General features: G+C 43.5%; 2 protein-coding genes across 2 annotated transcripts; one reads left to right on the top strand and one right to left on the bottom strand.

The window, feature by feature from the left end:
* Positions 1 to 1,285: 1,285 nt before the first annotated feature.
* On the top strand, positions 1,286 to 12,874 carry fam131c (family with sequence similarity 131 member C). The gene is made up of 6 exons (XM_067240613.1): positions 1,286 to 1,322; positions 10,001 to 10,065; positions 10,464 to 10,554; positions 11,327 to 11,554; positions 11,844 to 11,942; positions 12,101 to 12,874. The coding sequence occupies exons 1-6, from the start codon at positions 1,307 to 1,309 to the stop codon at positions 12,364 to 12,366; spliced, it is 765 nt and encodes a 254-aa protein (XP_067096714.1). The 5' UTR covers positions 1,286 to 1,306; the 3' UTR covers positions 12,367 to 12,874.
* A 1,644-nt stretch (positions 12,875 to 14,518) lies between these two features.
* Positions 14,519 to 21,467, bottom strand: clcnk (chloride channel K). The gene is made up of 19 exons (XM_067240538.1): positions 21,314 to 21,467; positions 20,842 to 20,973; positions 20,550 to 20,678; positions 20,235 to 20,374; positions 19,999 to 20,076; positions 19,779 to 19,854; positions 19,234 to 19,359; positions 18,832 to 18,916; positions 18,272 to 18,373; positions 17,822 to 17,906; positions 17,556 to 17,720; positions 17,172 to 17,241; positions 16,907 to 17,002; positions 16,454 to 16,781; positions 15,865 to 15,998; positions 15,371 to 15,441; positions 15,192 to 15,269; positions 14,971 to 15,057; positions 14,519 to 14,557 (listed from the first exon to the last, which is right to left on the bottom strand). Exons 1-19 carry the CDS (start codon positions 21,465 to 21,467, stop codon positions 14,519 to 14,521), a joined length of 2,175 nt encoding a protein of 724 aa, XP_067096639.1.
* Between the last annotated feature and the right edge of the window lie 1,830 nt (positions 21,468 to 23,297).

The raw sequence follows: 23,297 nt of genomic DNA, 5'->3' as shown, positions 1-23,297 counted from the left end.
AAGCTACTACTAGGGGATACAACGACCAACTTTAAAATATATTCAACAATAAATATTGCTTAGATTTAGGAAAGAGGGATTTAGAATTTCACATCATTGCATTTCACGTTACTGATACCCCGCTACTTTATAATTCATAAATCTGTTTGGAAACAAAGTCAAATCAATGGATATTTGAGACATACAGATACACTGTCAGGCAATAAGGTCAAAGTCAACATGATGGGAGTCTATGAAATGCCTGCTACAATGCATCAGCAAGTCCAGACCTGCCAGGCCCATTATTTTGCACTCAGTGTCGACCAAACCCTGTTCTAATCTCTTACTAGATTACCTAGTGTTGGGAGAGCCATAAATCTGACGCCCTCCATTTTGAATTTATCAGCCATGTTTGACTGATGCCTGTAACAAAGCCTTTAATGCATTCCACTGATAGGAGTGTATAAGAATAGGAATGTCAATATTTGGATAGTGAATTAATCTGTCAGGCAAGGTTGACCTACAATGAACAAACAGTCAAAGAGGGAAAAAGTACACGCATCCATTCAAGTAGAAGGACAGATACTGATTTTTTTAAAAGACTGGTAAAAGTTTAAGTAATGACTACACTTTTTCTCTCAAGTTACAGTAAAGAAGTATTGGCTCTGACATATATTTAAGTAAAAAGTAGCCATTAAAACAACTGTTTTAGTGTCATGGTATGGTTTTGTGTGAATATACAGTGTATTGCAAGTCATTTGTCATAATGATAGGGTCTGGCTATTTGCACAAGCACTATTTTACATTATCCATCTACGTAACTGCTTGCTACCGGAAGTTGTTGACCTACGTTATGGGTCAAAAAGATTTGCAAGTGTAAAACTGAATTTGTATATATATTTGTATCTTCGACCATATTTTCACATGCGCAGGCAAGATGTGTATCTTTGAAACATGATTTCCCGAAGGGCAGCCAACTCTCACACATTGACCGTGAGACATCAGTTCACACGCTCTCACGTAGTTCTCACGCTGAGAAGGGTTGGTTTGCATGCAGCAAAATAATTTCTCTCCAAAATCTCAAGTTGGTAGCCCTGAAAGCCTAGAAAATCCAATTTTCAAAAGCGGAAATTACTTCTGCATATTGCATCAGCCAGGTCAACAACTTCTGGTGGCTAGCAGTTACGTTTGTTCTCAGTCTCACACAACATGCCGTTTTATAAGGAGTTTGGATGATCTTCCCAAAATGACAATTAACATGTGCATAGGATTATATGTTGCTGCCCCTCAGAGGGAAAAGGGGTTCAAATTGTATGTTTTGAGCTGCATGGACAATTATGAAGGTAAGGTTTATCGAACTCACACAGTAAAAGTAGCTAGCTCTATCACTAGCTACCTATCTAGGGATTTGAGCAGCAACATTAGCTAGGCTAGTTAGGGTTAGCTAGGCTAGTTAGAGCTACACATTTTTTGCTACAATATAATTTACTCAATTATATGATTGTCAGCTTGCTTGCTAGTCGTTAACGTTAACTTATAAATAATTGGTCAGTATTTGTTCTCTGTGGATGATGTAATATGGATTTTTAAGTGTCTAACAAAAATCTAGAAATGGGAGAGATCTCCGTGAGATCGAGCTGTTCCCTTCCATGAAAAAGTGAGAAGCTGCACAATCTGAGTGTAGGTTTAAGTGAGCAATATCTATGGGTTTACATACCCTGTTAGGCCCAATATGTCCCGGCTAAATACGAGACAGTTAGCTCGTCACACTGGTAACTGGACCTCACATCATATTAGTACATTAATACAAAAAGACACTATAGACACTCGCCAGGAATTATTTTTGACGCCGACAATTTCGAACATCTCCCTCATATGGCCATGGTTGATCAGGAATGTCTCTATTCTGAGTCATGTCGACATTGTTAACTCCTTCTGTCTCATCCATAACATTCTTCTTCTTGTCTTCTGCCTTGCTCCATAACATTCTTCTTCTTGTTTTCTGCATTGCTCCATAGCCTTGTGGACTGGTTGTTGTGCGTGATGGAAATGGAAATGAAAAAAGGCGCGCAATGACAAGAAATAATATTGATCATGCCACTATACAGATTAAAACTACAGTTACGAGCCTGTTTTTAAAATGTATGAAGTAGAAAGTATAGATATTTTTGTACAAATTTAAGGAGTGAAATTCAAAAGTTGTCAGAAAAATAATTTGTGAAGTAATATACAGATTCCAGAGAAGTCTACTTAAGCACAGTAACAAAGTATTTGTAATTTGCTACTTCCCTACAGTACAGGTGGACGAAATATGGGAACTTGGGAGACATGTTTTTTTGTTGTTAGTTTTTTGTCCTTGACTTTTGAAATGTGTGTGTTTTATGTGTCTTTGAGGTGAGTAGGATGCCTAGAAATAGTTATGGCTTTGTGTGAAGCACAAACCAAGAAAGTGTTCTGCACTTTTTCCATCCTTTTCCGCCTGTGTCTCATATGTGGTGGAACATTTCTTTCCCCGAAGGAAAAACAAGAATGAACCACATAAAACAATTGCATTGCTAAATGTGTGCATCCATGTTTGTATGCAAGTGAAGTCATATCAGGATGTAAGCAATTGTAAACGAAGTCATGCAGAAAGCACTATCGTTCAGCTTGTGTTGAAGAGACAGACAGAGAGTGGAAAAAAGACAGACTGGAGAGAGACCGAGATAAAGAGAGAGACAGAGAAAGACATGGAGAGAGAGATACTTAGAGAGCGCGAGAGCCCCAAAGCATATGTGTATCTGCGCCATCCAGGGCTTAGTTGTAGGCCGCAATAGCATGTTTGGTGATTGTGTTGAAGGCTGTGAGTCGATGCCTGGTACTTGAGCCCTCCCCTGTGTAGTATTCTGTGTGGGGGCTGCGGATTCCGTTTTTTGAGCTTTCATCCTTGCAGTGGCTTTTAAGATGTCTCTGGTCTTTAAGATAATGTCCATGTAGAAAGAGTAACTAACCGTGCTTCTAAGACCATGCTGCAGTTCATGCACTGTTGTGTACTTCTCTTTTTCTCTTCTTTTTGTTCTGGGTAGCTCACATTTTCATGTGCGGATTTGAAACCAGAATCTCTGTGGAATTTACATCCCTGCTAATTTTAGAGATGGGTTCCTGACCAAAAACACATCCTCCAATTTCTGTCTAAATTGGTCGTCCGTCTCTCTCTCTCTCCCTCTCTCTCTCATTCTCTCTTTTTTTCTCTGTCTCATTCTCTCTTTTTTCTCTGTCTCATTCTCTCATTCTTTCTTTCTTTCTCTTCCCTCTCTCTCTCTCTCTCTCTCTCTCTCTCTCTCTCTCATTCTTTCCCTCTCCTTTTCTCTGTTTCATTCTCTTTCTCTCAACCTCCATCTATCTCAGCCTCCCACTTTTAAAATCATTCTCTCGCCTAATTGAATTTTCCAGGTTTTATTGCAGTCTCACTCCAGATATTTCTCCTTTGAAGGAGATCTTGTTGATGTTGTTGATATTGCTCTTGCTCCCGGGTTCAAAATGTATAAACAAACATTATGGTGTAAATAAAAACAGTTTTTTCAAGATGAAAATGTGGGGGAAACATTAACAACATAACTTCTTGAAAGATACATCTCAGTGATAAATTACACATTTTTTACACAGTTCAAATCAGATTGATAAAATTCCAGTTTCCTTTTAAAAACTGTAACACAGTCCTTCTGGCTAGGTTTTTGATCTTTGTGAACTCACTTCGAATTCAGGCCATACATTTTTTAAATGTATATTCTCCTAATCTCTGTGGATTGTACTACACTGGATTACCGGGGTAATATGTCACTAAAGAAAGTCAAACTTGTGCAGGCTGATCAGATACACAAAGAATATATTACCCTGTGTTTCCATGGAGACAGGCTGTGTACTGACATTTCCCCTCGAGTCACTGTGTCAGGGCTCTCTGTGGGGGTCTGTATTTCACAGAATAAATCTGGCCTCAAGATTTTATTTAGCCTATTTTGTTGAATGTAATGTAATCATGGGGTAGGCAGTTGTTTTGTTTGACATGTACTTCTCTTAAGAGGGGGATTTAGTTCCATAAAAACTTCTAGCTTCCAATTTTCGCTTTTAACTATACAGCGTGGGTGGGATGGATTCTTAAATGCATGTTCATACTGTATGTGCCATACGTTCTTTTTACCTTTCAATTTAAATAAATATTAAGCTGCTACAGCCTACTATAGACTCTTGAGTTATACCTCCTTTGGGAATATGAAACCTCAACAAAAAGTGTTACGGGCAAAACACCAAACACTAAAACACAGAAACTTCTCAAACTCATTGTTGTATTTCTCCTGGCCCCACAGTTTCACCCAGCATGTTGTCTTTTTCAAACTTTATAGGCTTTTTTTTCTCTTTTTTTAACCCTGCTATTCTTTGTCTCTTGCCCACCCCCCACCATCGCCCCCCTCCTTATTCCCCCCCCTGTCTACATGTGTTTTGGAGGCCATTAATCGTTCCCGGCTCAACGTGAACCCCAGCAGATAATTACAGTCATTAAACCAATTAGGGAGCGCATGGAGGGGAGGGCTGGTCTGGCCCTGAGGCCTCCCAGTCCCCTCAGCCAGGATCGGGACGGCCGGCGCTGTCAAGGTGGTCCTCAAGCTCCTCTCTGGCATCACTTTTAACCCACCAGAGGCAGAAATTACTTCAGCCCAGTTTTGGATTAATGCAATTTCCTGTCAGAGCCGCCTCGGATGGACCTTGCCAACTTAGCTGCAGGCGAAGGAGCACTCCCTCCGCTTCTCCCCCACCCTCTCCCCACCCCCCTAAACTCCCACAGGACAAGGCTGCCATTTAGCTTTGTGTCATCCAAATGTGTCGTGTGGAGCCCAGAAGGCCAGACTTCAGGAGACGGAGGGATGGGAAGAGTGTGGCGAGAAGGGGGGGAAAGGAGAGCGGTCATTCTGTCGACGGTGGTTTGAAACGTTCGGTCCGTCATGCGACTCTTGAGTTAATATTATCGTTTCACTGCTCCAGGCATGGGAGTTCATGGGGCTTTAAGACATGGTGTGCGCAGGCAACATTGATCCTGAGCCACTGAAACAAACGGGAAGAAATAGTTGAGTAACAGTCCACAAAACCCCTGAGTGTCCCTCACACTTCTGTGGAAGTTCTCATCTGGTTAGCTGGACTGGATCACTTTCTGTACCCGTCTTTGTTTTATGGACCTTTTCCCGGTGTTCTCATGTTGTTGTATTTGGCACTTGTGTGTGTGAACTATGCCTAGGACAAGCTCCACAGGTCCTTAATGGACAACATTATGAATCTGAGTTTTAGTTTGCTCAGATTGAACTCCTGCAGTTTATTCAGTGCATTAAACGTACAAATGTTGCACTTTCAATAATTGACCAAGCAATCGATACATAGACAAGATACATTTGTTTGTGTGTTTTACACACATCCACTGTTTTCAAACTAGAAACTTAAATGTCCTGCTGTTTAATAATTTGTATATCTGCAAAAGAAATAGTTTATGAAGGGAAATTGTGCCCCTTGTGGCAATAGAAACTGGTACATTTGATGACTCGATGAGGAAAACAGATTAAATGTTTTACTTTAACACATCACTGTGTTCACAGCTGTCCGTCTAGCAAAACACACAAACTCCCGTTAAATAAGATCTTGGATTAATTAAAGCACAATACAGATCTGTTTGTGTCATCCTTGGCTACAGAACCAGGTAAATACAAACAGAAGAGAGGAACTAGGGAAGTCCCTCAGCGATAACAAGCTCCAATAGAATGTAGGAACCAGAATTGAGAATCGCTATTTATCTATACTCCCTGGGAGTGGGTTTAGTGAAGAAATGAGGTCAAGGCAGGTTATGGGATTTTAGGGAGGCAGCGTGAGCAGCGTTGAGGACTAGAGAAGCGGAACGCTCTCTAGGGATGTCACTTAACGTCCCCTCAGAATTAAAGGAGAGTCTGTATTCTACTCCAGTATCTGGTTTTTCTTTCTTATTTTATCTTATTCTTCATGAGAAATTAACTACATGTTTTCATTCTATAATCTCAGCTTTGATCACTTAAGGATCTGTTTCAGCAGATGTGTTATTTGTTATTTTTCATTAGATCTGGGAAACATTGAATGTACATAATTTACTCCAGTCCATCATAACTTTCATGTTAGCCATAAACATTCGTGTTTTTGGCCTTCAACAATTGAGTTATTGAGTAATTAAGTTGCTGAGATGTCCAAATGTTGTGCTTTAACTGTGATACCACAAGAGGTCAGGCTGCACCCAACTGCATGGATTGTCCTGTTATGATCGACCTCTCAACACTCTTCACCAGAGCTTCAGTTCTCTCATCACAGCACCACTAAGTAGGATTTTTCTTAGTTGAAAGCACATACATCAACAGAAGGATATTTTGCAGCAATTGTTCAAATGATCTAAACTAATCCCCCCCACCCTTCAGTTTTCAAATACATGTTATCACATTAGCTTCCCTAGCACAGGAAAAGCTTGAAAGTGTGGAACAGGGGGTTGCCATGGGAACAGTATTTTCCCGGTGACAAAGATTTGGTCGTTGCAGGGGATGATGTCACTGGATCACTGTTAAGATTGTGTTAGTCTTGAGAGGACTGAGACAGAGAGGCAAAAAAACAACAAATGATGGATATTTTATAGTCATCGTGTGTGTGTATATATATATGTCACCTTATTAGCTATATGTACAGTATTAAGCTTTACCAAACCGTTAATGGAAATCAGTGGAGCACATGATTAAAATGGCAAAGATGTAATCACAAAGACCAAATTCACCTGGAACTCAAATCAGGCTAGGTAGTCCTTTGCTTAAAACAATTCATACCTAATAGGCTTTTGGTACATTTATTTTCCGACAAACAATTAATGACAGCCCACACTTTAATTTTTACATCGTTAAAGATGACATGGTACAATCTTCCTCACAGCACCCCTCGCTCTGTCGTGAAGAACCAATGTTCCAGGCCAATGTCTGTTACTGGATGGATGTGCAGTGTGAAGTGATGTCCTAAACTCTTCAGTCTACAGAAGGAGTGAACCAACTCATAACCCAGACTGTAACTGGGACGATCCACGATGTTTAACATCCTCTCAGTGGTGGGAGAACAGAGAGGAGGAACCGTGTTCTATCTCCTCTCTATCTCCTTGAGGGTTTAGGTTGGTTGAGGGGCAGTTCTATGGGCGTATGTGAAGCCCTCTGTGACATGCTTGCGTGTAAAAAGGGCTATACAAATAAATTTGATTTGATTTGACTCTCCTTCAGAACCTCCAGGGGTAGTTTGTTGACACAATAATTATATCTGGACGCTCTGAGCACCATGCCCCTCAGCAACAGTTGGGTGTCCCTGTCCAGCGAGAAAGAGAAAAAGAGAGACAGCTAAAACGAGAAAGAGAGTAACGAGGGAGGGAGAGAGAGAGAGAAAGGGAGAGTATAGGGAAGAGAGAGAGAGGGAGAGTGTAGGGAAGAGAGAGAGAGAGAGGGAGAGTGTAGGGAAGAGAGAGAGGGAGAGTGTAGGGAAGAGAGAGAGAGGGAGAGTGTAGGGAAGAGAGAGAGAGAGTAAAGCAGAGAGGAGAGTTGCAGAGGGGTGGAGACTGAAGCGTCAGCAAACGGGCACACTTACATTTCCCCTTTTCCCACCATCTCTCTCTTTCTCCTTCACTCTCCTTTGCCTCCTCTCTTCTTCAAAGTCTCTCTCTCTCTCGCCCTTTCTGTCTTTCCCTCCCTCTCTCAAACTCTATCTCTCTCCCTCTTTCTCACCTCCAGTTCCGGAGATGGAAGGCAGTGGTAGAGAATTCAGCAAAGGGAAAGAGACATAGTTCTTACATTCCTTCTTACAGTGCTTCACTTTCAACTCTCTTTCTCTCTTTGCTTCTCTTTTTACTTATTTTTTATCCCTGAATCCATCTCTCTTTCCCTGTACCACGATGGTCAACAGATAACTGACTGGCTGTCTCGTTACCATGGGCGCATGCCTCTGCAGAGGTCACAAAGGTCAGTCGTACTGTCCGTCCTTCTGTCTGTACCACTGTTGTCTCTGTCCGTCTGTCCCTTCATCGCTCTGTCTGTCTCTCTGTTCATTCCACCATCCAGTTGTCTGTTTGTCCTTTCAAAACATGGATCATTTTGGGGGATCTTACTACCGAGGTGTACATTTTATTCCTCTCATCAGGATGTTGTTTAAAGGAGTTTTTTTTACATATCGGAGTGATCATCAGATACCTGTATGTGTGAATAGCTGTCAAAACTGGATGACAAGCACAGTGATTGTCAGGTTTACACCAGTTCAACACAACCAGACAGAAAAAATAAGTAATGTGCATTTAATAAAATTCAGTTTTTTTTTTACTTGCTTTTCCCAGTTTGTGAAATATTATATTTGCTCTGAATGAGTGTTGACGTCTGTGTGGAAATTGAGTTGTATGAAGAACCAGAAACACAGCAGAACCTTCAGTTGTTCCAGACAGGAGCAAGAGAGAGAAAAAGACAGATTTTTTGTAATCTTTTTGTTTTAATTTGTGCTTGAGTGTGTGTGTGTGTGTGTGTGGAGATGGGGACAGAGGAGGGCTGTCCAGTGACAGCAAAGGGACATCAATACATGTCTCCATCCATCCATGTCCCCCTGGCCTCAGGTGCTCCTCATTTCTGAGGGGATGAGGGTACTGTATGTGTGTGTATACATGTCTACACGTGTGTGTGCACGTGTACATGCCCGCATGCATGTGTACGTGCTTGCGTGCATGCCTGTGTGAAAGCACTTTGAGCTGCAATTCTTGTATGAAATTTATATGCTATATAAATAAAGTCTTACTTACTTACTTACTTACTTACTTACTTACTTACTTACTTACTGTGTGGATGTGTGTAATGGAGGGGGGGGGGCAGTTTTATCCATCACATGCCCCACCTTCCAGGGTGTTATTCCCTATTGCTCAAGGTGGGGATTCTGTTCGGAACTCATAAGGACGGAGGATTGGATGGAGAATGTGACTCCCTCATAATGAAGCCTGCTGATGCTGGCGGAGATATCGCCCCTTGGTCCAGTAATATCGATTTGTAAATCCTTGATCCAGAGGGGGCTGTCTTATCGTGTGTCTGTCTGTGTGTGCGTGTGTGTGTGTGTGTGGGGCGTGGGCTGTTTATTAATGTGTGTCTCTGTGTGTGAGTGTCTGTCTGTCTGTGTTATCTTGTGTAATTGAGTGTGTGTGTGTGTGTTTTTGTGTAATTGAGTGTGTGTGTGTCAGTGTGACTGAGGTAAATGGAAGGGGATCACTCCCTGTCTGTTTCTCTCATGTTTCCATAGCGACAGCCGACAGTCTTAACAATATCTCCCAGGGGTTACCCAAAGTGTATGTGTGTGTGTGTGTGTGTCCAGTTTCTTCATTAGCTTAACTGATTCCACCAGCACCTCAGAGAAAGGTCTTGGACCACATTAATTAATATATTTTATGTCATCGTTGATTTAGTCAATTAACCAGTGAACAGGGCCCTGAGAACGCTGTGTTGTACAGAACAGCTTGTAGATGAATGAATTTGAATTCATTGCTGTAAACACGCCTTTTGTTCCTTCTAATCTTCATTAATTCTCTCTCTTTCTCTCTATTCCTCCCTCTTATTCTCTTTTTCATCCATTATGTATGAGCCTTGACCCTGGCCTTTCAAAGTAGCTATGTTGGACTTCAGAGGCCCTGGCCCCTGCCAATAAGTACACACACACACACACATGCACAAACCTCCTAAAATCCAGCTACGCTTCCAAACATAATAAAGGGGAGTCAGGTGGCTGAGCAGTGAGGGATTCGGGCTTGTAATCAGAAGGTCGCTGGTTTGATTCCCGGCCTTGTTGACGTTGTGTCCTTGGGCAAGGCACTTCACCCTACTTGCCTCGGGGGAATGTCCCTGTACTTACTGTAAGTCTCTCTGGATAAGAGCGTCTGCTAAATGACTAAATGTAAATGTAAATAATACCGCTGTGTGTGTTTGGTTCTCTACAGAGCTCCATAGTGCCCCCCAGCACCCCATGGTGGTACTGCAGTCTGAGGGGCAGCCAACAGGCAAGGTCTGTTATCAGCCAGAAAAACGCAATGTTTCGTTTGCAGAAATCTAAAGTCCTGTTGGTAGATACTTCAGAAAGCCACTGAGATTCTGTATCTGATTGTTTTGGCTTGTGTGTGTGTGCGAGTGATTCATTATTATTACAATGTCTATAAATTCACTTCCATGCTCGTTGTTAGATTCACTTCAGCTTGTGTGAGTGGACACCTGCAAGAGCTGGGGTAAATTAGTGGGTTTTGGGCTCGGAGCGTAATGACTGTACTCATGTGTGCTAATGTGTGTGTTTTTGCATCCGTGTGCTTTTCGTGTTTGCGATGCAAAACTCAACCATACTTCTTTTTTTTTTTTTACTCATCATCTTACAGTAGCTCTCTGACCCGTTGATTGGTTGTGTTCTTCTAGGATAACCCCCACCCGTCCAATGGCAGCATGGCGGAGAAGAAGAGCAACAGTGGCTATGACATCGGGGAACTGGCCACCTCATCACTGCTGGGTGAGGCCTATGTTGTTGTATCTGTGCTCTGTTTTGTTTATGAATCATTCATGTGAGGGGGAATAAAACAAGCTGTCTCCACAGGAGATGGCTAATGTAATTTCCCTTGTTGTGCTGCATCTTATCGTCGTCGTCATCATCTCTCTCTCTCTTTCCCTTTCTCTCTGTGTCTGTCTCTCTCTCTCTCCCCCTCTCTCTCTCTATCTGTCCCACACGTGTTTACAGACACACACAGTACTCAATCAGAAAACTTGCATTTTAATATTTTAAACACACACACACAATTTTCTTTATCTATCCTTTCCTGCCTGATTAGTTCTGAACTTCCAACTTTGGTCTTCAACCTTTAATTCTCAAGCAAACCTCTCTTATGTAAATTAATTATTAGACTAATGTGTGAATGAAAGTGTCCAAGGAAAGAAGCTTTAATCCCGACAGAGTAATTATAAAGTTGATCAAAAAACAATGAATATATTAGTGACAGTGTGTGTGCAGGAGAACTAGGAAAAGGTTGACCGATTTCCTCACTGGTGAAGACATTCTGATATTTGTAATTCTCTTTCAAAAACAACTTAAATTTGCTCTCTTTTTGTTGTGGTGATGCAGAAATGTAAAAGATAAGTATTGACATTTCCTTCAAGCATGTGTTTGTTCCCTGCAGTTTTCTTATTTTATTGAGCTGAATCTGACCTGTAAATGTTATTTCTCTCTTTATTTATCCTTATTCTCAAAATCGCCTTTCTCTCTTTCTACATCCCTCCTTCTCACTCAGGTCTGGTTGCCACAATAAAGGAGCACATCACCAAGCCCACAGCCATGGCCCAGGGTCGTGTGGCTCACCTCATCGAGTGGAAGGGCTGGGGGGGAGGGGGGGAGGGAGGGGGCGGAGGGTGGGGGACAGGAGGGGGGGGCTGGGGGAGGGCGGGCCAGGGGCTGCAGGAGGATGAGCAGCTCTACTCCGAAATGGCCGACGAGATCAAGGAAGCCCGCTTCGCCGCAGGTGAGGAAGGGGAGGGATGACTCGAGGAAAGAATCGCGGGAGGTTGCCTCTAGACTTCAATGGACTTTCTGATGATGACTCGACTGTTGTTTTGTCCTCTGTGTTTAAAAGCTTTCTGCAGAGTGATACAAAGAAAGCAATGGGCGGTCTTGGTCCTGAAAACAGAACCCAGTGTCCTAGATAGTTATTTCCTGTTGTCTCAGAGGTGGTGCAATTGAGAGGATGGCAGGTGGTGGTTGTCTACATAAAGAAGCTCCAGAATAAATGAGTGTTTACTCTAAATTCACAGGAGTGGCTCAGCAGTTCGCTCTGGCGGAGGCTTCCATGAATATGTGGTCCAACCACGATGGTTCAGACCATCCCTCCACGAGCTTGGACCCTTTACATGGTACGCTAGCATGCAAAGCATTCGGAACCGCTCTGAATGTATCAAGTTGTGATCCAATTCATCGAGGGATTTTTTCTTTTTTTAGAAATGTTTGCCTAATTTCTTGTTTTATCTTTCCTCCTCTCACCGTTAATTGGCTGTCCACTCGTTGTCCGCAGACCCAAACAGACACTTCCTGTCTCACTTCCTGTTGGACGGTGGCAGTGTCGGAGTCCCTCAGCATCTATACAGCATCCATGCCCAGGCCAACAACTACCATGGCACTCTGGGGCCCCCTCAGCCAGCCTCCTCCATCTCCCCCATGTCCGCCTCCCAGCAAGACAGTGAGCGCCCCCTGGTGGCTGGGGGGACTGCTGCGGCAGAGGCCACAGTTCGGCATGTGGACAGCAGCTCCTTATCTGAGGACGAGGTGTTTTACAACTAGATTCTGGTCAGTTGAGAAGAGGAGGTATTTGTAGAGCAGATTCTAACTTGATGATGTCATAGTCTTTGAAAGCACACACAATGGGAGGCCTTTACTTTTGGACCAGTGACTGATGTTCAAAAAGCCATGTTGTACCAAACATGAACACTCAGAAGAGTATTTTTGAAAGTGAGTTTCCTAGGGAGGTTCCACAATGTCATTGGTTGACAGCTATGGAACCCTTATGACTAACTGTTAAAATCTATGTTTTTATAAATCGCCAAAACTATATCTAGATCCACCTGTAGCCTTTGAACAAAATGTATTGAATGTACGGCCGCAGACATCTCATTAAGCTGTGTGAAGGACTGAACAGTACATGGAAAGTCACCATTCCATTTTGTGCATTGAGTATGTTGTGATACAGATTGTATTTGTATGCTACTCTAGGTTTTCTTTTTATTTCGTTTCATATCGGATTACAGTCTTAAAAATATACATGCTCAAAGAGCAAAAAAATTACATTGAAATGTCCAAAATATATATATTTTAAATGGGTCTCTATTTGGAGTCTCCTTTTCCTGACTGAGATAGTTAAGAGAGGAAGAGGAGCGGAGGAGAGGAGAGAAAGTGCGCACCCAATTATCTCTCTGAGTCTCAGCTATGATTAGCCATTATTCACACTTCTCTGCCAGGGAGGGAGAGGGGGGCAGAGGGAGAGGGGGGGAGAAGGGGTAGAGGGAGAGGGGGGGCAGAGGGAGAGGGGGGGCAGAGGGAGAGGGAGGCAGAGGGAGAGGGGGGCAGAGGGAGAGGGGGCAGAGGGAGAGGGGGCAGAGGGAGAGGGGGGAAGAGGGAGAGGGGGGCAGAGGGAGAGGGGGGCAGAAGGAGATGGGGCAGAGGGAGAGGGGGGCAGAGGGAGAGGGGGGCAGAGGGAGAGGGGGGCAGAGGGAGAGGGGGAAGAGGGAGAGGGGGGAAGAGGGAGAGGGGGGAAGAGGGAGAGGGGGGAAGAGGGAGAGGGGGGAAGAGGGAGAGGGGTATAGATGCAGGAAAGTGAGAGATGTAGGTACGTGTGTGCAGATTTTTTGTACGTGAGAGTGAAGAAAATAGTGATATTGTGTGCGTATGTGTCTGTGTATGTGTCTGTGCATGTGTAGCCTTGTGTGTTTGAGGGAGAGAGATGAAAAGAGAGAAAGAAAGGGTGTCCTGAGAGAGTGAGATAAAAGGAGAAGGGTGGCGAATATTAGTGCTATCTTGCCCCACGTTCTTTTAATAGAAGTTTACACATTGTGAACCATTTGTTGTGTCTCACATGATGGCCCCCTGTTATTGTTACCATATTACAGCACTGAATGGAGACAAAGTGGAGGATATAAGATAACGAGGACAAAGGAAGTGACAGGGATAATATGATCTCATTCAGAAAACAAACGCGTTCTACAGAACAATCTCCTGATTGGAATTTTAATAGGAGATCGACAGCAACAAATAGGGGTAGCTGTCCTGCTCACTGTGGAAAATCACACACAATGGAAGCGAGACTAACGCAGGGAAGAAAGCTAGACAGTGGCTTCAAACAATAGCCATGTTCTTTCTAAGGTTGGGAAAAACGGTCAGGGCATTGGTCCTGATGGTTGAAAACCACAAGCAATTGTAGATGTATAATTGCAATTGAAATTTATTTTGCAAGTTGACAATGTACCGTAGGTAATGTGTATGTGTTCCTAGGAGCATCAACCCTAACCCTGTGAATTATTTCACTCTCACATGCCTCGCCAAAGACAACCGAGAAAGGTCAACGGCCCAGCATAACACATCTTCTTTGTATTAGATCTGCTTTCAGAACACTGACCTTTAATCTAACATATTTTTATGACATCAGGACTTTCTGTGATGAATATTAAACATTTCATAAAACGATATCTTCCCTTCAGGAAATGCATAGATGTGAGAGATGTCTGTTTAATGAGCCAATCCAACACCCATGGCTGGCTAAAGGTTTACGTAATTACAAGAAGTGCTTCATCAAGAAGCTCTAATAGATGTTTATCACATGGCCCCGAAGCCAAATGACTGCTGCCTGGAGGAAACAATCTTATCTCAGAATGAGGATGAAGTGAAACAACGTGTCATTATTACAGTTGATATTAGGCGGGCTCCTGGGCTCACAGATGCGTTAGATGTCTTTAGCCAAGTTTTCCATTATTCTTTTCATCTGTGAAAATAGGAGGAGAGAGATCAAAAGATAGAGAGAGCGATGCATTCAAACAACAACATTACAACAAATAGACTGTAACATGCAATCTTTTTTAAGCTTAATTAAAAAAGCATACCCTTCTGACTCTTGAATTGACAGTACTGTCTCCTGGGAATACTTTTGTATTACCCTTTCAAATCATTTTGAGGTTCACCACCTTTCCATTACAAGAAACCCCTGATTAACATACTGAAGCAAGGTCGTTACCTCAAATCGCACACACAAAATCCATAAAGGTCCTCAGAGTATTTAAAAACCAAAATTCAGGTGACGATCCAAAATGACACATTACTACTTCTTCGGCCAGGGTTGAAGTTAGAGCATGTGATGTTTCATGTGCTGTGTGTTCCCCATGTCACATGTTACCACACCTCCAGCCATGTGATGACTCCAACCAGCCTCCCTCTCTCAGTCACGTACAAGATCTCTGCACACATCACACTCATCACGCCGTGAGCCTGACACAGGGGAGAAGGAGACAACACACAACACCGGAAGCCACCTCCCGGAAATGAGTCTGCAGGTTGGGATGTCTGGAGTCATTTGTCAAATAAACTGTCAGGTGAGGAAAGCCACACTCCATTTCGTTTACCTCCACAATTGTGGTGTCATTGGAGATCTGGAGAGAAGGTGATTTGATGGAACAGACGTCCTCCAGTGATTTCAAAACCTGGAGAATTGTAAATCGGAGGCACAGGTAGGATGATGGATGTGGGTGAGAAAGGATAGCACGTTAAATGTTCTTCCCTTAGAAGAAGTGTCTCGTCTTACATTATCTTTGGTGTGGGAGAGAAACATCTGCAGGTCTGACCGTTTCACTGAACCCAGGAGAATCGGCGAGTCTGAAAAGACAGCAAGGAACAGGTGAGACAGCGACAGCCTCATTTCACTGACTGAAGCAGACCTACAAGCCGAGCGTGTCATCAACTCTCAAGTGAATTATGTTGCCATAGGAAACATGCCACTTTGTCAAATAAAAGATATGCTAATTAATTCAATTCAGTAATACTGCTGTGACAAGTCTTCACCCGATTCTTTCACTCCAGGGAACATTTTGTCTCTCAATAGTACAGGGTCATTGTGGATGTTGAATGCTTTGAGACCTTACAAGGTTTTCTTTTTTGTTTTTCTTTGACAGGGCTTGCTGTGAGGTTAAGGAAGTGCTTGTCGTTTATTGCTGAGGTAGGAGCGAACAATACTAGCAAGGCAGCAAGAGCCCCTTCACAAGGTGAGTCCAATCCAGCAGAACTTTGCAGTGCTCTCACCCAGTGATTCCACCACGGCAATCTCCGGGTCTGTGTAAGTGTCGAGGACCTGCTGAACCTCCCTGGGCCCAACGCCCCTCTGAAGCAAGGCCCATAAAGGGCCTAGAACCTGTCCCAGGCAGACAGAAGAAATCCTGAGGGGGAAGAAGCAGAGTACAGCCATAACACATCACGTAACATGAAAACAACTGATGCAAGCCAGACATAGTCTCCCAGACATCAAGTCTGACCTTCTGGTGGCACACTAAAGAAAACACCTTTCTCGAAACCAAGGCGAAAGCGAGCAGTGAAGTGTTTGCGAACAGTTGCCTTGCTTATTTTAACCCTTGTGCTGCCTTCGGGTCACATGACCCAAAGGTTCATAACGAACCATCGTTGTGTTTACCCAATTTTACCCAATACAAAAACAAATACAAATTATTTTATTTTAACCTTCGCAATATGGGGGGTCTGAGACAGCCCGACGATTAAAAGAAAATGCTTCACTTTGTCTTTGTATGCGGTAAAGTTGTCGCAATACGACGGTGGGTCACAAATCACTCGAAGATAACACAAGGGTTAATTGGGTGTCGGTTTTAATCAGGCTCACTTGGGGCAGGCTCTAAGTAAGGAGGGGAGGTGCGGGAGCTTCTTGGAGAGGGAAATGGCGTCGTAAAAAGACGGCCTCTTCCCGGAGCGAGACAGAGCGTTGGATATGAGGGTGGCAAGGATGACGGGGGCGGCATGGGAGGACTGGCCCGTCATCTCCAGAGCCACGAGAGCGGGCGACAGAGTGTGTGTGACCGCTCCTGACATGGCTGCTGCACCTGCGGCAGGGAAAAAAGGCACTTTAGAGTGTGTTGAGTCCCTCACAGCACAGAAAATGAGGCATCTTTTATGCATTGCTTCCCCCATGACAGGCCAAAAGAGGCACTTTACTGCATCCACATGCATCACGACAAGAAACACCTTATACTTATACTTATAACTTAGGCATCCCCATTACTGTTGCTTTTTGATGCATTTTGAAAGCCTGTTATGTCACAACAGTCGGTTGGTTTACCAGCGAGTGCGTAGCCGCCGGGGTTGATGGGACTCCCACCCTGCTCTGGGACGACATGAGCTAGCGTTTCTCCAACCAGACGGCCCAGCGCAGCACCTGAGGCACAGCGGCAGGTGCAGGGAGGCGTGTCAGGTCATGTGCCGTTCACAGTGGAAGAGTCGATTGAGGTTGATGATAATTGCAAAAACTATTCGCATAGGAAGTGATTTTGAAGTGGTCGAAACAAGTGAAAAATGTGTAATGTTTTAGGTGTGTTCCCACTCACCGTAGACAAATACAGGCATGAAGTAGCCAGCGGGGATGGGTAAGGTGCAAGCCAAGACAAGCATCCACAGCTGAATATGAATGAAACAGATGTTGCCAGAGCAGCGGTCGGCATTGTTACTTGAGTGGCGAGTAATCATTGTGAAGCTGTTCGCATTAAGATATTTCTGGGAATCAATTCCCCTCCCACAGAGGAAACAATAAAAATCATATAAATTTACATTTTGCATTTGTGTGCCTAGATCTGGAATATTGTGATATGTGATGTTGTGATCTTTCTATTGCATTTGCCACTTTGCTGAAGCACATGTTCAAACCCGGATAATGCTATGTGTTCTCATCACCCAATTAGTAGGACAGAATTAGGTGCATGAACATTCAATACCTTCATCACCAGAAAGCACACCAGAGTAGCGTGGACTGGAATCCCTGTAGGGCTCCACTCTGACCAAGGACTCAACTCTGACCCCAGCTCCAGTGATGCATTGTGGGATTTGGAGTCCCATCGCCTGCTGTCCAGTAAAGAGGAGAGGAGCTCCTTCATGGTGTACTGTTACAGAGAGACAGAGAACGCGTCTTCAAGGCCCAGCTCAGAAGATACAGAGGCAATCCTTCAAAATATTCAATGGAAAAGTGTTCAAAGCGTGTCACCTTGGAAGCCATGTATTGACCTGCAGAGTGAGGGAATGTGATGGAGGCCAGGAGGAACACCGTCATGGTTGAGTAGAGGGCTTTCCTGGTGACAGAGTCGTGCGTGTAGAAGGAGACACAAACACACAATGACATGACGGCATCTCCTCTTCGTAGAGACCTGGGACTGTCGTTTTGTTTTGTTTTTTGTTTGTTTTAATGTGTGTCTATTGTCTTATGTTCTGTGCTGTGCCCCATATTGCCTCTCAGAAGGCATTACAGTTTGCCAAGTCCAATTCTAGCGTGCCCTTGCAGACTGTACTGCTTGTCATCACAAGCACGTCTAACAGGACAAACCGTCTGCAATGTACCTAGAGCAGTAAGCAATCCAAGTTATTAGCATCAAACAATACGAGGCAGGCTTGAATCACTCAGTCACAAAACAATGCTTGGTCGGGAAACAGGTCTCACTCTGTCGTCAACATCTTTGCGAGGACTCTGTTGGTTTTGACGAGGCGCAGGATGGAGCGGTGGCAGAAGAGGTAGACACAGCTGGCAGCTCCGCACAGCAGTCTTAGATCAGGACAGAGCAGACACAAAGATACACACTGAGAAGCAGCGTATTTATAGACCTGGCAGCCATGGGCCATCGGAAGTCATTATTGGAAGAGCATACAGTGTCACAATGGAAACAAAAGCCTTTTTAAAAAGCAACGTGGCAACAGGGTGAAAATGGGAAAACGAACGGGGTGGGGGGGTGGGGGGGTGGATTAGTTTGGTTGGTAGATCTATGGGAGCTTTGAGATCAATTTGAGAGAATATCAAAATAGAACACATACAGAAGCAGAAAACACAATATCTACACGCTGCTGCAGCAACACACTTAGATATTACACGCTCCAAAATCACACATACAAACAACACAGATATTTGGATTATGGGATGGTGGATGGTATATTTATTTGGCAAAATGATTTTGAACCCTGTCCAACACATCCAAGGTTCTGCAATGTTGAGATAAGCTGTCTTACCCCACTGTAGAAAAGGCCAGGATCTCAAGTGGATAGAACGGCTTGTCATCGGAGAAGCTGGTTTTAAACAAGGGCTGAACAGTATCTGGAGGCAAAAGAATGAAACACAATCAGATCCCAAATCACTTTACCATGTATCTCTGCTGGCCTTACATAATCAAATCTGCATTTTCCTTTCTACATCTAGATTGAATGCCGAGAAAATGCAATCATCCTTCGACCCTCTTAGTCCTAGCCCGGTGGTCCAGGAAGTCTTCATTGGGAACAGCACAAACAGATCTTTAGAAACACTTGTTCTATTAGAATAAACATGTTTCAAGGGTAGTTAACCCCTGTCCAGTAGCTGTTCCGCAAACAGGGCCTCCCCTGATCACCCAAAGGGGGGCGACAGAGAGCTGTTACCTCCTTCCCCGCTCCACACAGCGAGGAGACGGAAGGTCACGGCTCCGCACGCCGCGGCGAAGAAGCCCGGGCAGTAGTCCCTCAGGGGAAAGTGAGAAGACATCACCTCCACACTGAACAGCACACCTTGGAGACAAGAACGCGAGGGGGAAGAGGAGCACGGGAGAGACGACATGTGGGCAAGATGATATGGAGGAGTGGCGGGGAGGAGGGGAAAAAGAGAAAAAGAAATCGAAGATGGGATTGCGGGAAGCCAAGGGGTTAGAGATGAGATAGGGTGGAGTATTTAAAGATAAAAAAATAGAATAGAGCGGGGGGGGGGGGGGGGGGGGTATTGGATGGGTAGTGAGGAATAGAGAGAGGGAAAGGGAAAGAAAGGCATAGCGAGGAGAGAAGACGCAAGCGAGGGAAAGTGCTAAATCAATTTCACGAGTGAGAGACGGACAGATAAAATGACAATATGCATTGAAATGGGGTACACTGAAATGATGGGGCTCTTTGATTGACAGGGCATGTGCGTCAGAGGAAGGTATAGGCTTACACACCACTAATGGGAGTCCCAAAGCAGCTAGCTACCCCAACTGCTGAAGCTACTGCCAGCATGGCCCTCTCTGGTCTCTCCTACAACAACGAGGAGAGGACGAAGGTTGAATTTGGGGGCTCATAAGTTATGTATTTAACAGGAAAACTCACCATTCCAACTGATCTTTTGTTTACAATGGACAAAGGGATTATAAAGGGAGAAAGAAATGTGGTATTACGTACCTCTTTTTTTCCACTGAGGAGAGTGGCTAGACGGTTCAGATAAGCTCCCAACATGGTGGCTATATGAACAAACGGGCCCTGAAATTAAACCAGACCAATATTCTTCTATTGTTCATGATGCTAAGAACTCATCTCAAACCATAGAAACTGAAACATAAGGAGAGAGATGCACAAAGAGAAATTAACAGTGAGACAGAGAGTGATTCAGAAGTGTTAGAGAAGGGCAATTAGCCTACCACTTTCCCCAGGAACACTGAAGTACCGGCTGCCAAGGTGCAGACGAGACCCACAACCTTGACAAACAGGTTGGTCACAGACAAGTAATGAGGCATCTCCACACCTGACAGCATTGTTCGCACCTCAGGAACCCCAGAACCTGTAACAAACATAGGTAGAAAAACACAAAATAAGAAAATAACTCCCCTAAAATGACAACGTGGCTTTTCAAGAAGCTTTTTCGACTTGTGAGGACTGCGTGTTGTTTGTGAAGATGTGTGTGTGTGTGTGTCCCCGCTGTGAAACGTGGTCAGAGAGGTCCTGCTTCGTCTTACCTGCTGAAAATGGGCAGATGTTGTGCGTGAATGAGGAGGAGAGAGCACACAGGGAGACGGGATACAGGGTCCAGCAAAGAAACTGAAGCAGCATGTGCCCCTCTAGTTTCACATACAGCCACTGGTGAGCTAGAGGGATGGAAAATGAAACAGTGAAAAAAGTAAAAAAATCATCCTTATTTCATCAGGTAAACTTATATATGAATGTATATACGTGCGTGTATGCATGTGTGTGGGGCACTTCTGTGTGTGTATGTGTGTATATATGTGTGTGTGTGTGAGCCAGTCTAACCTCGCAACAGCTTGGTCACACTAAGATCCATGAGGAAACTGAGGAAAGATGCCAGGACTCCCAGAGCAGCGAAGCAGTACCACTCCATTCCCCCCAGCAGGCCCAGCCCACGCCTCACCCACACCAGGCTCTCTGGACACCCCACAACACAACAACATGGGCACTCCTGCCTAAATCCTGTAACCTGGAGCTGGTAAGGACAGTCTCTGTTTATACGATTCATGCGAAAAGACTTGACGGAGGAAAGACATGTAATATGGCAGGACAGAATGTGCTGGGCACGCGGTCCGGAGAGAATACATAAAGGTGTCTGACAAATCCTGCTTTTGTCGAAGCCACAATGGGCCAGGCACATATTACAGACTGTACATTTATGCCACACAAAAGATGGAAAGATTTCTTTGAAAGCTTGTCCGATATAACCAATGTGTTAGCATCGACCATCGGTAAAGACATTTGACTTTTATCTGACCTTTGACCAAGGAGCGGGATCGTTGCCATGGTTTCCATGGATTTGCAAGGAGAAGAGCCTCATTGTGTTGTTCTCCCCTTTGATTTTCTGTCTCTTTGTCCTTTAGGCAGCCCTCCTCGACTTTGCTTGTAAAGTCTAGATGTTGGTTTGCCATTTTAGAACTCCAACAAAGTAAATGTAGACAGGATCCAATCAAAAGTTTTCATAATAAGCCACTCAGATGGCCAATTCAAAGATTGAGTTAACCTGCTGTAAAAGCTTACCTTTCCTCACTGGCCTGTTTGGCCTCCAAGTGTTTTCCTCACCAAGCAGACCGAAGGTGATTTTGCATAACTGTTGTGCAGTGGTCACAGTTGGAAAATCACAGAGTTGTTCAAGAGAATGCCCTTCATCTGTTCTTGCTGCAAGGGTGATTCATTTAGTTCATTTTTCCTGTAACTCTGAAGGCTTTTGATGTTTTCATTTATTGGTCATTTCAATTTGGAGGTGTCACTATCATTTTTAATTGGAACTATTCTCTGGATAGGAGCGTCTGCTAAATGACTAAATGTAAACTGTCAAGTACTATTCAATATGTTTGAAATATCATTTCTACAAAGCCAAAAGTATTACGTTTGTACACTGTGAGTTTGATAGATTTTATAACAGTACAATTGTGCCTCAACCAAATACATATAATGCAATGCGTTTTCAGATAGAAAGAGCCAACAGTATCACCTCATTTTTGAAAACCTGTGACTTTTAAAATGGGTTGACCCTGAGATCCAAACTAATATCATATACTCTTACGTAGGTGAGTCTTGATGACTGTGACTCATTTAGTAGTTCCTAGAACCAGGACCAGATTTCAGCCTCAGGCTTTGAAAACCTCCCACAGGATCTGAAGGCAGTGGAATTAATTACCATTTAAACCTATACATTTACATTTTACATTTAGTCATTTAGCAGACGCTCTTATCCAGAGCGATTTACAGTAAGTACAGGGACATTCCCCCCGAGGCAAGTAGGGTGAAGTGCCTTGCCCAAGGACACAACGTCATACTGCACAGCCGGGAATCTAACCGGTAACCTTCAGATTACTAGCCCGACTCCCTTACCGCTCAGCCACCTGACTCCCCACCATTTAAACCTATACATTTGACAACATGACAGTCAACCTCACTTTCAGTCTTTAGCTAAGAATTGATCATGGGTAACGCATTTTAGAAAATGTTTATATTATTTCTTTCTTCTTAAATCTGTATTCAGGGCTGAAATTCATTTTAGTTTCTTATTAATTTATGCATTTTATGTATTCATGTTTTCATTTTAAATTGTATCTGATGGTGTAGCAAGCTCCAGTATTGTCGATAATGATAAACATGGAAATTGAAGAATAACAATGTTTTTGTTTATTATGTTATTCTGTGGTCATGTTCATATCCCAACTGTCAGCTTTTTTATTATTTTGGCTTGTCGGCTAGTTAGGATATAGTGAAATTGGTCAGTAGAATACAATGAGGTTTGTGTGTTTTTAATACAGATATAAATGGAATCCCACAACTATGACCTTCAATAAGGTTGTCTGTGGACATTAAAAGCTGTTGCTTAAAAGCCCCTTAGATCTCGAAAGTCACTTTCAACATGAAAGTATGCACAATAAATACCTCGAAAGCCTTTGTAAAAAGGTTTGGTTTCCCGTCGACGGCTTTGAAATTGTGATGGGATACTAATTATAATTCCTTGTCATTTTTTGTTGAAGGTGAAACTAATCACAGGTGTGCACACACAAACACTATCTCATACACACACACACACACACACACACACACACACACACACACACACACACACACAAACACTATCTCACACACACACACACACAGTTAATGTTTATCCTTTTGTTTTCTCCCTTGGTTAACAATCTCTTCTGGTTTCAATTAACACGTATGTTTGTGTTATTTTATATCTATGAATACTCTGTGCTGTGAATCTCACACAGACC

The sequence above is a fragment of the Osmerus mordax genome, chromosome 7 (assembly GCF_038355195.1).
Source record: "Osmerus mordax isolate fOsmMor3 chromosome 7, fOsmMor3.pri, whole genome shotgun sequence".
NCBI lineage: Eukaryota > Metazoa > Chordata > Actinopteri > Osmeriformes > Osmeridae > Osmerus > Osmerus mordax.
Note: the sequence above shows the minus strand (reverse complement) of the source record. Positions and strands in the feature narration are given on the sequence as shown.

Bases quoted from the DNA above. Each gene is read 5' to 3' on its own strand.
- fam131c (XM_067240613.1), top strand. The intron at 10,066-10,463 runs GTCTGTTATCAG...GTGTTCTTCTAG, and splicing joins AGGGGCAGCCAACAGGCAAG to GATAACCCCCACCCGTCCAA. The intron at 10,555-11,326 runs GTGAGGCCTATG...CTTCTCACTCAG, and splicing joins GGCCACCTCATCACTGCTGG to GTCTGGTTGCCACAATAAAG.
- clcnk (XM_067240538.1), bottom strand. From the start codon at position 21,467: ATGGCAAACCAACATCTAGACTTTACAAGCAAAGTCGAGGAGGGCTGC. The intron at 17,003-17,171 runs GTGAGTGGGAAC...GCTGTGCCTCAG, and splicing joins CATGCCTGTATTTGTCTACG to GTGCTGCGCTGGGCCGTCTG. The intron at 16,782-16,906 runs GTAAACCAACCG...ATGTGGATGCAG, and splicing joins CGGCGGCTACGCACTCGCTG to TAAAGTGCCTCTTTTGGCCT.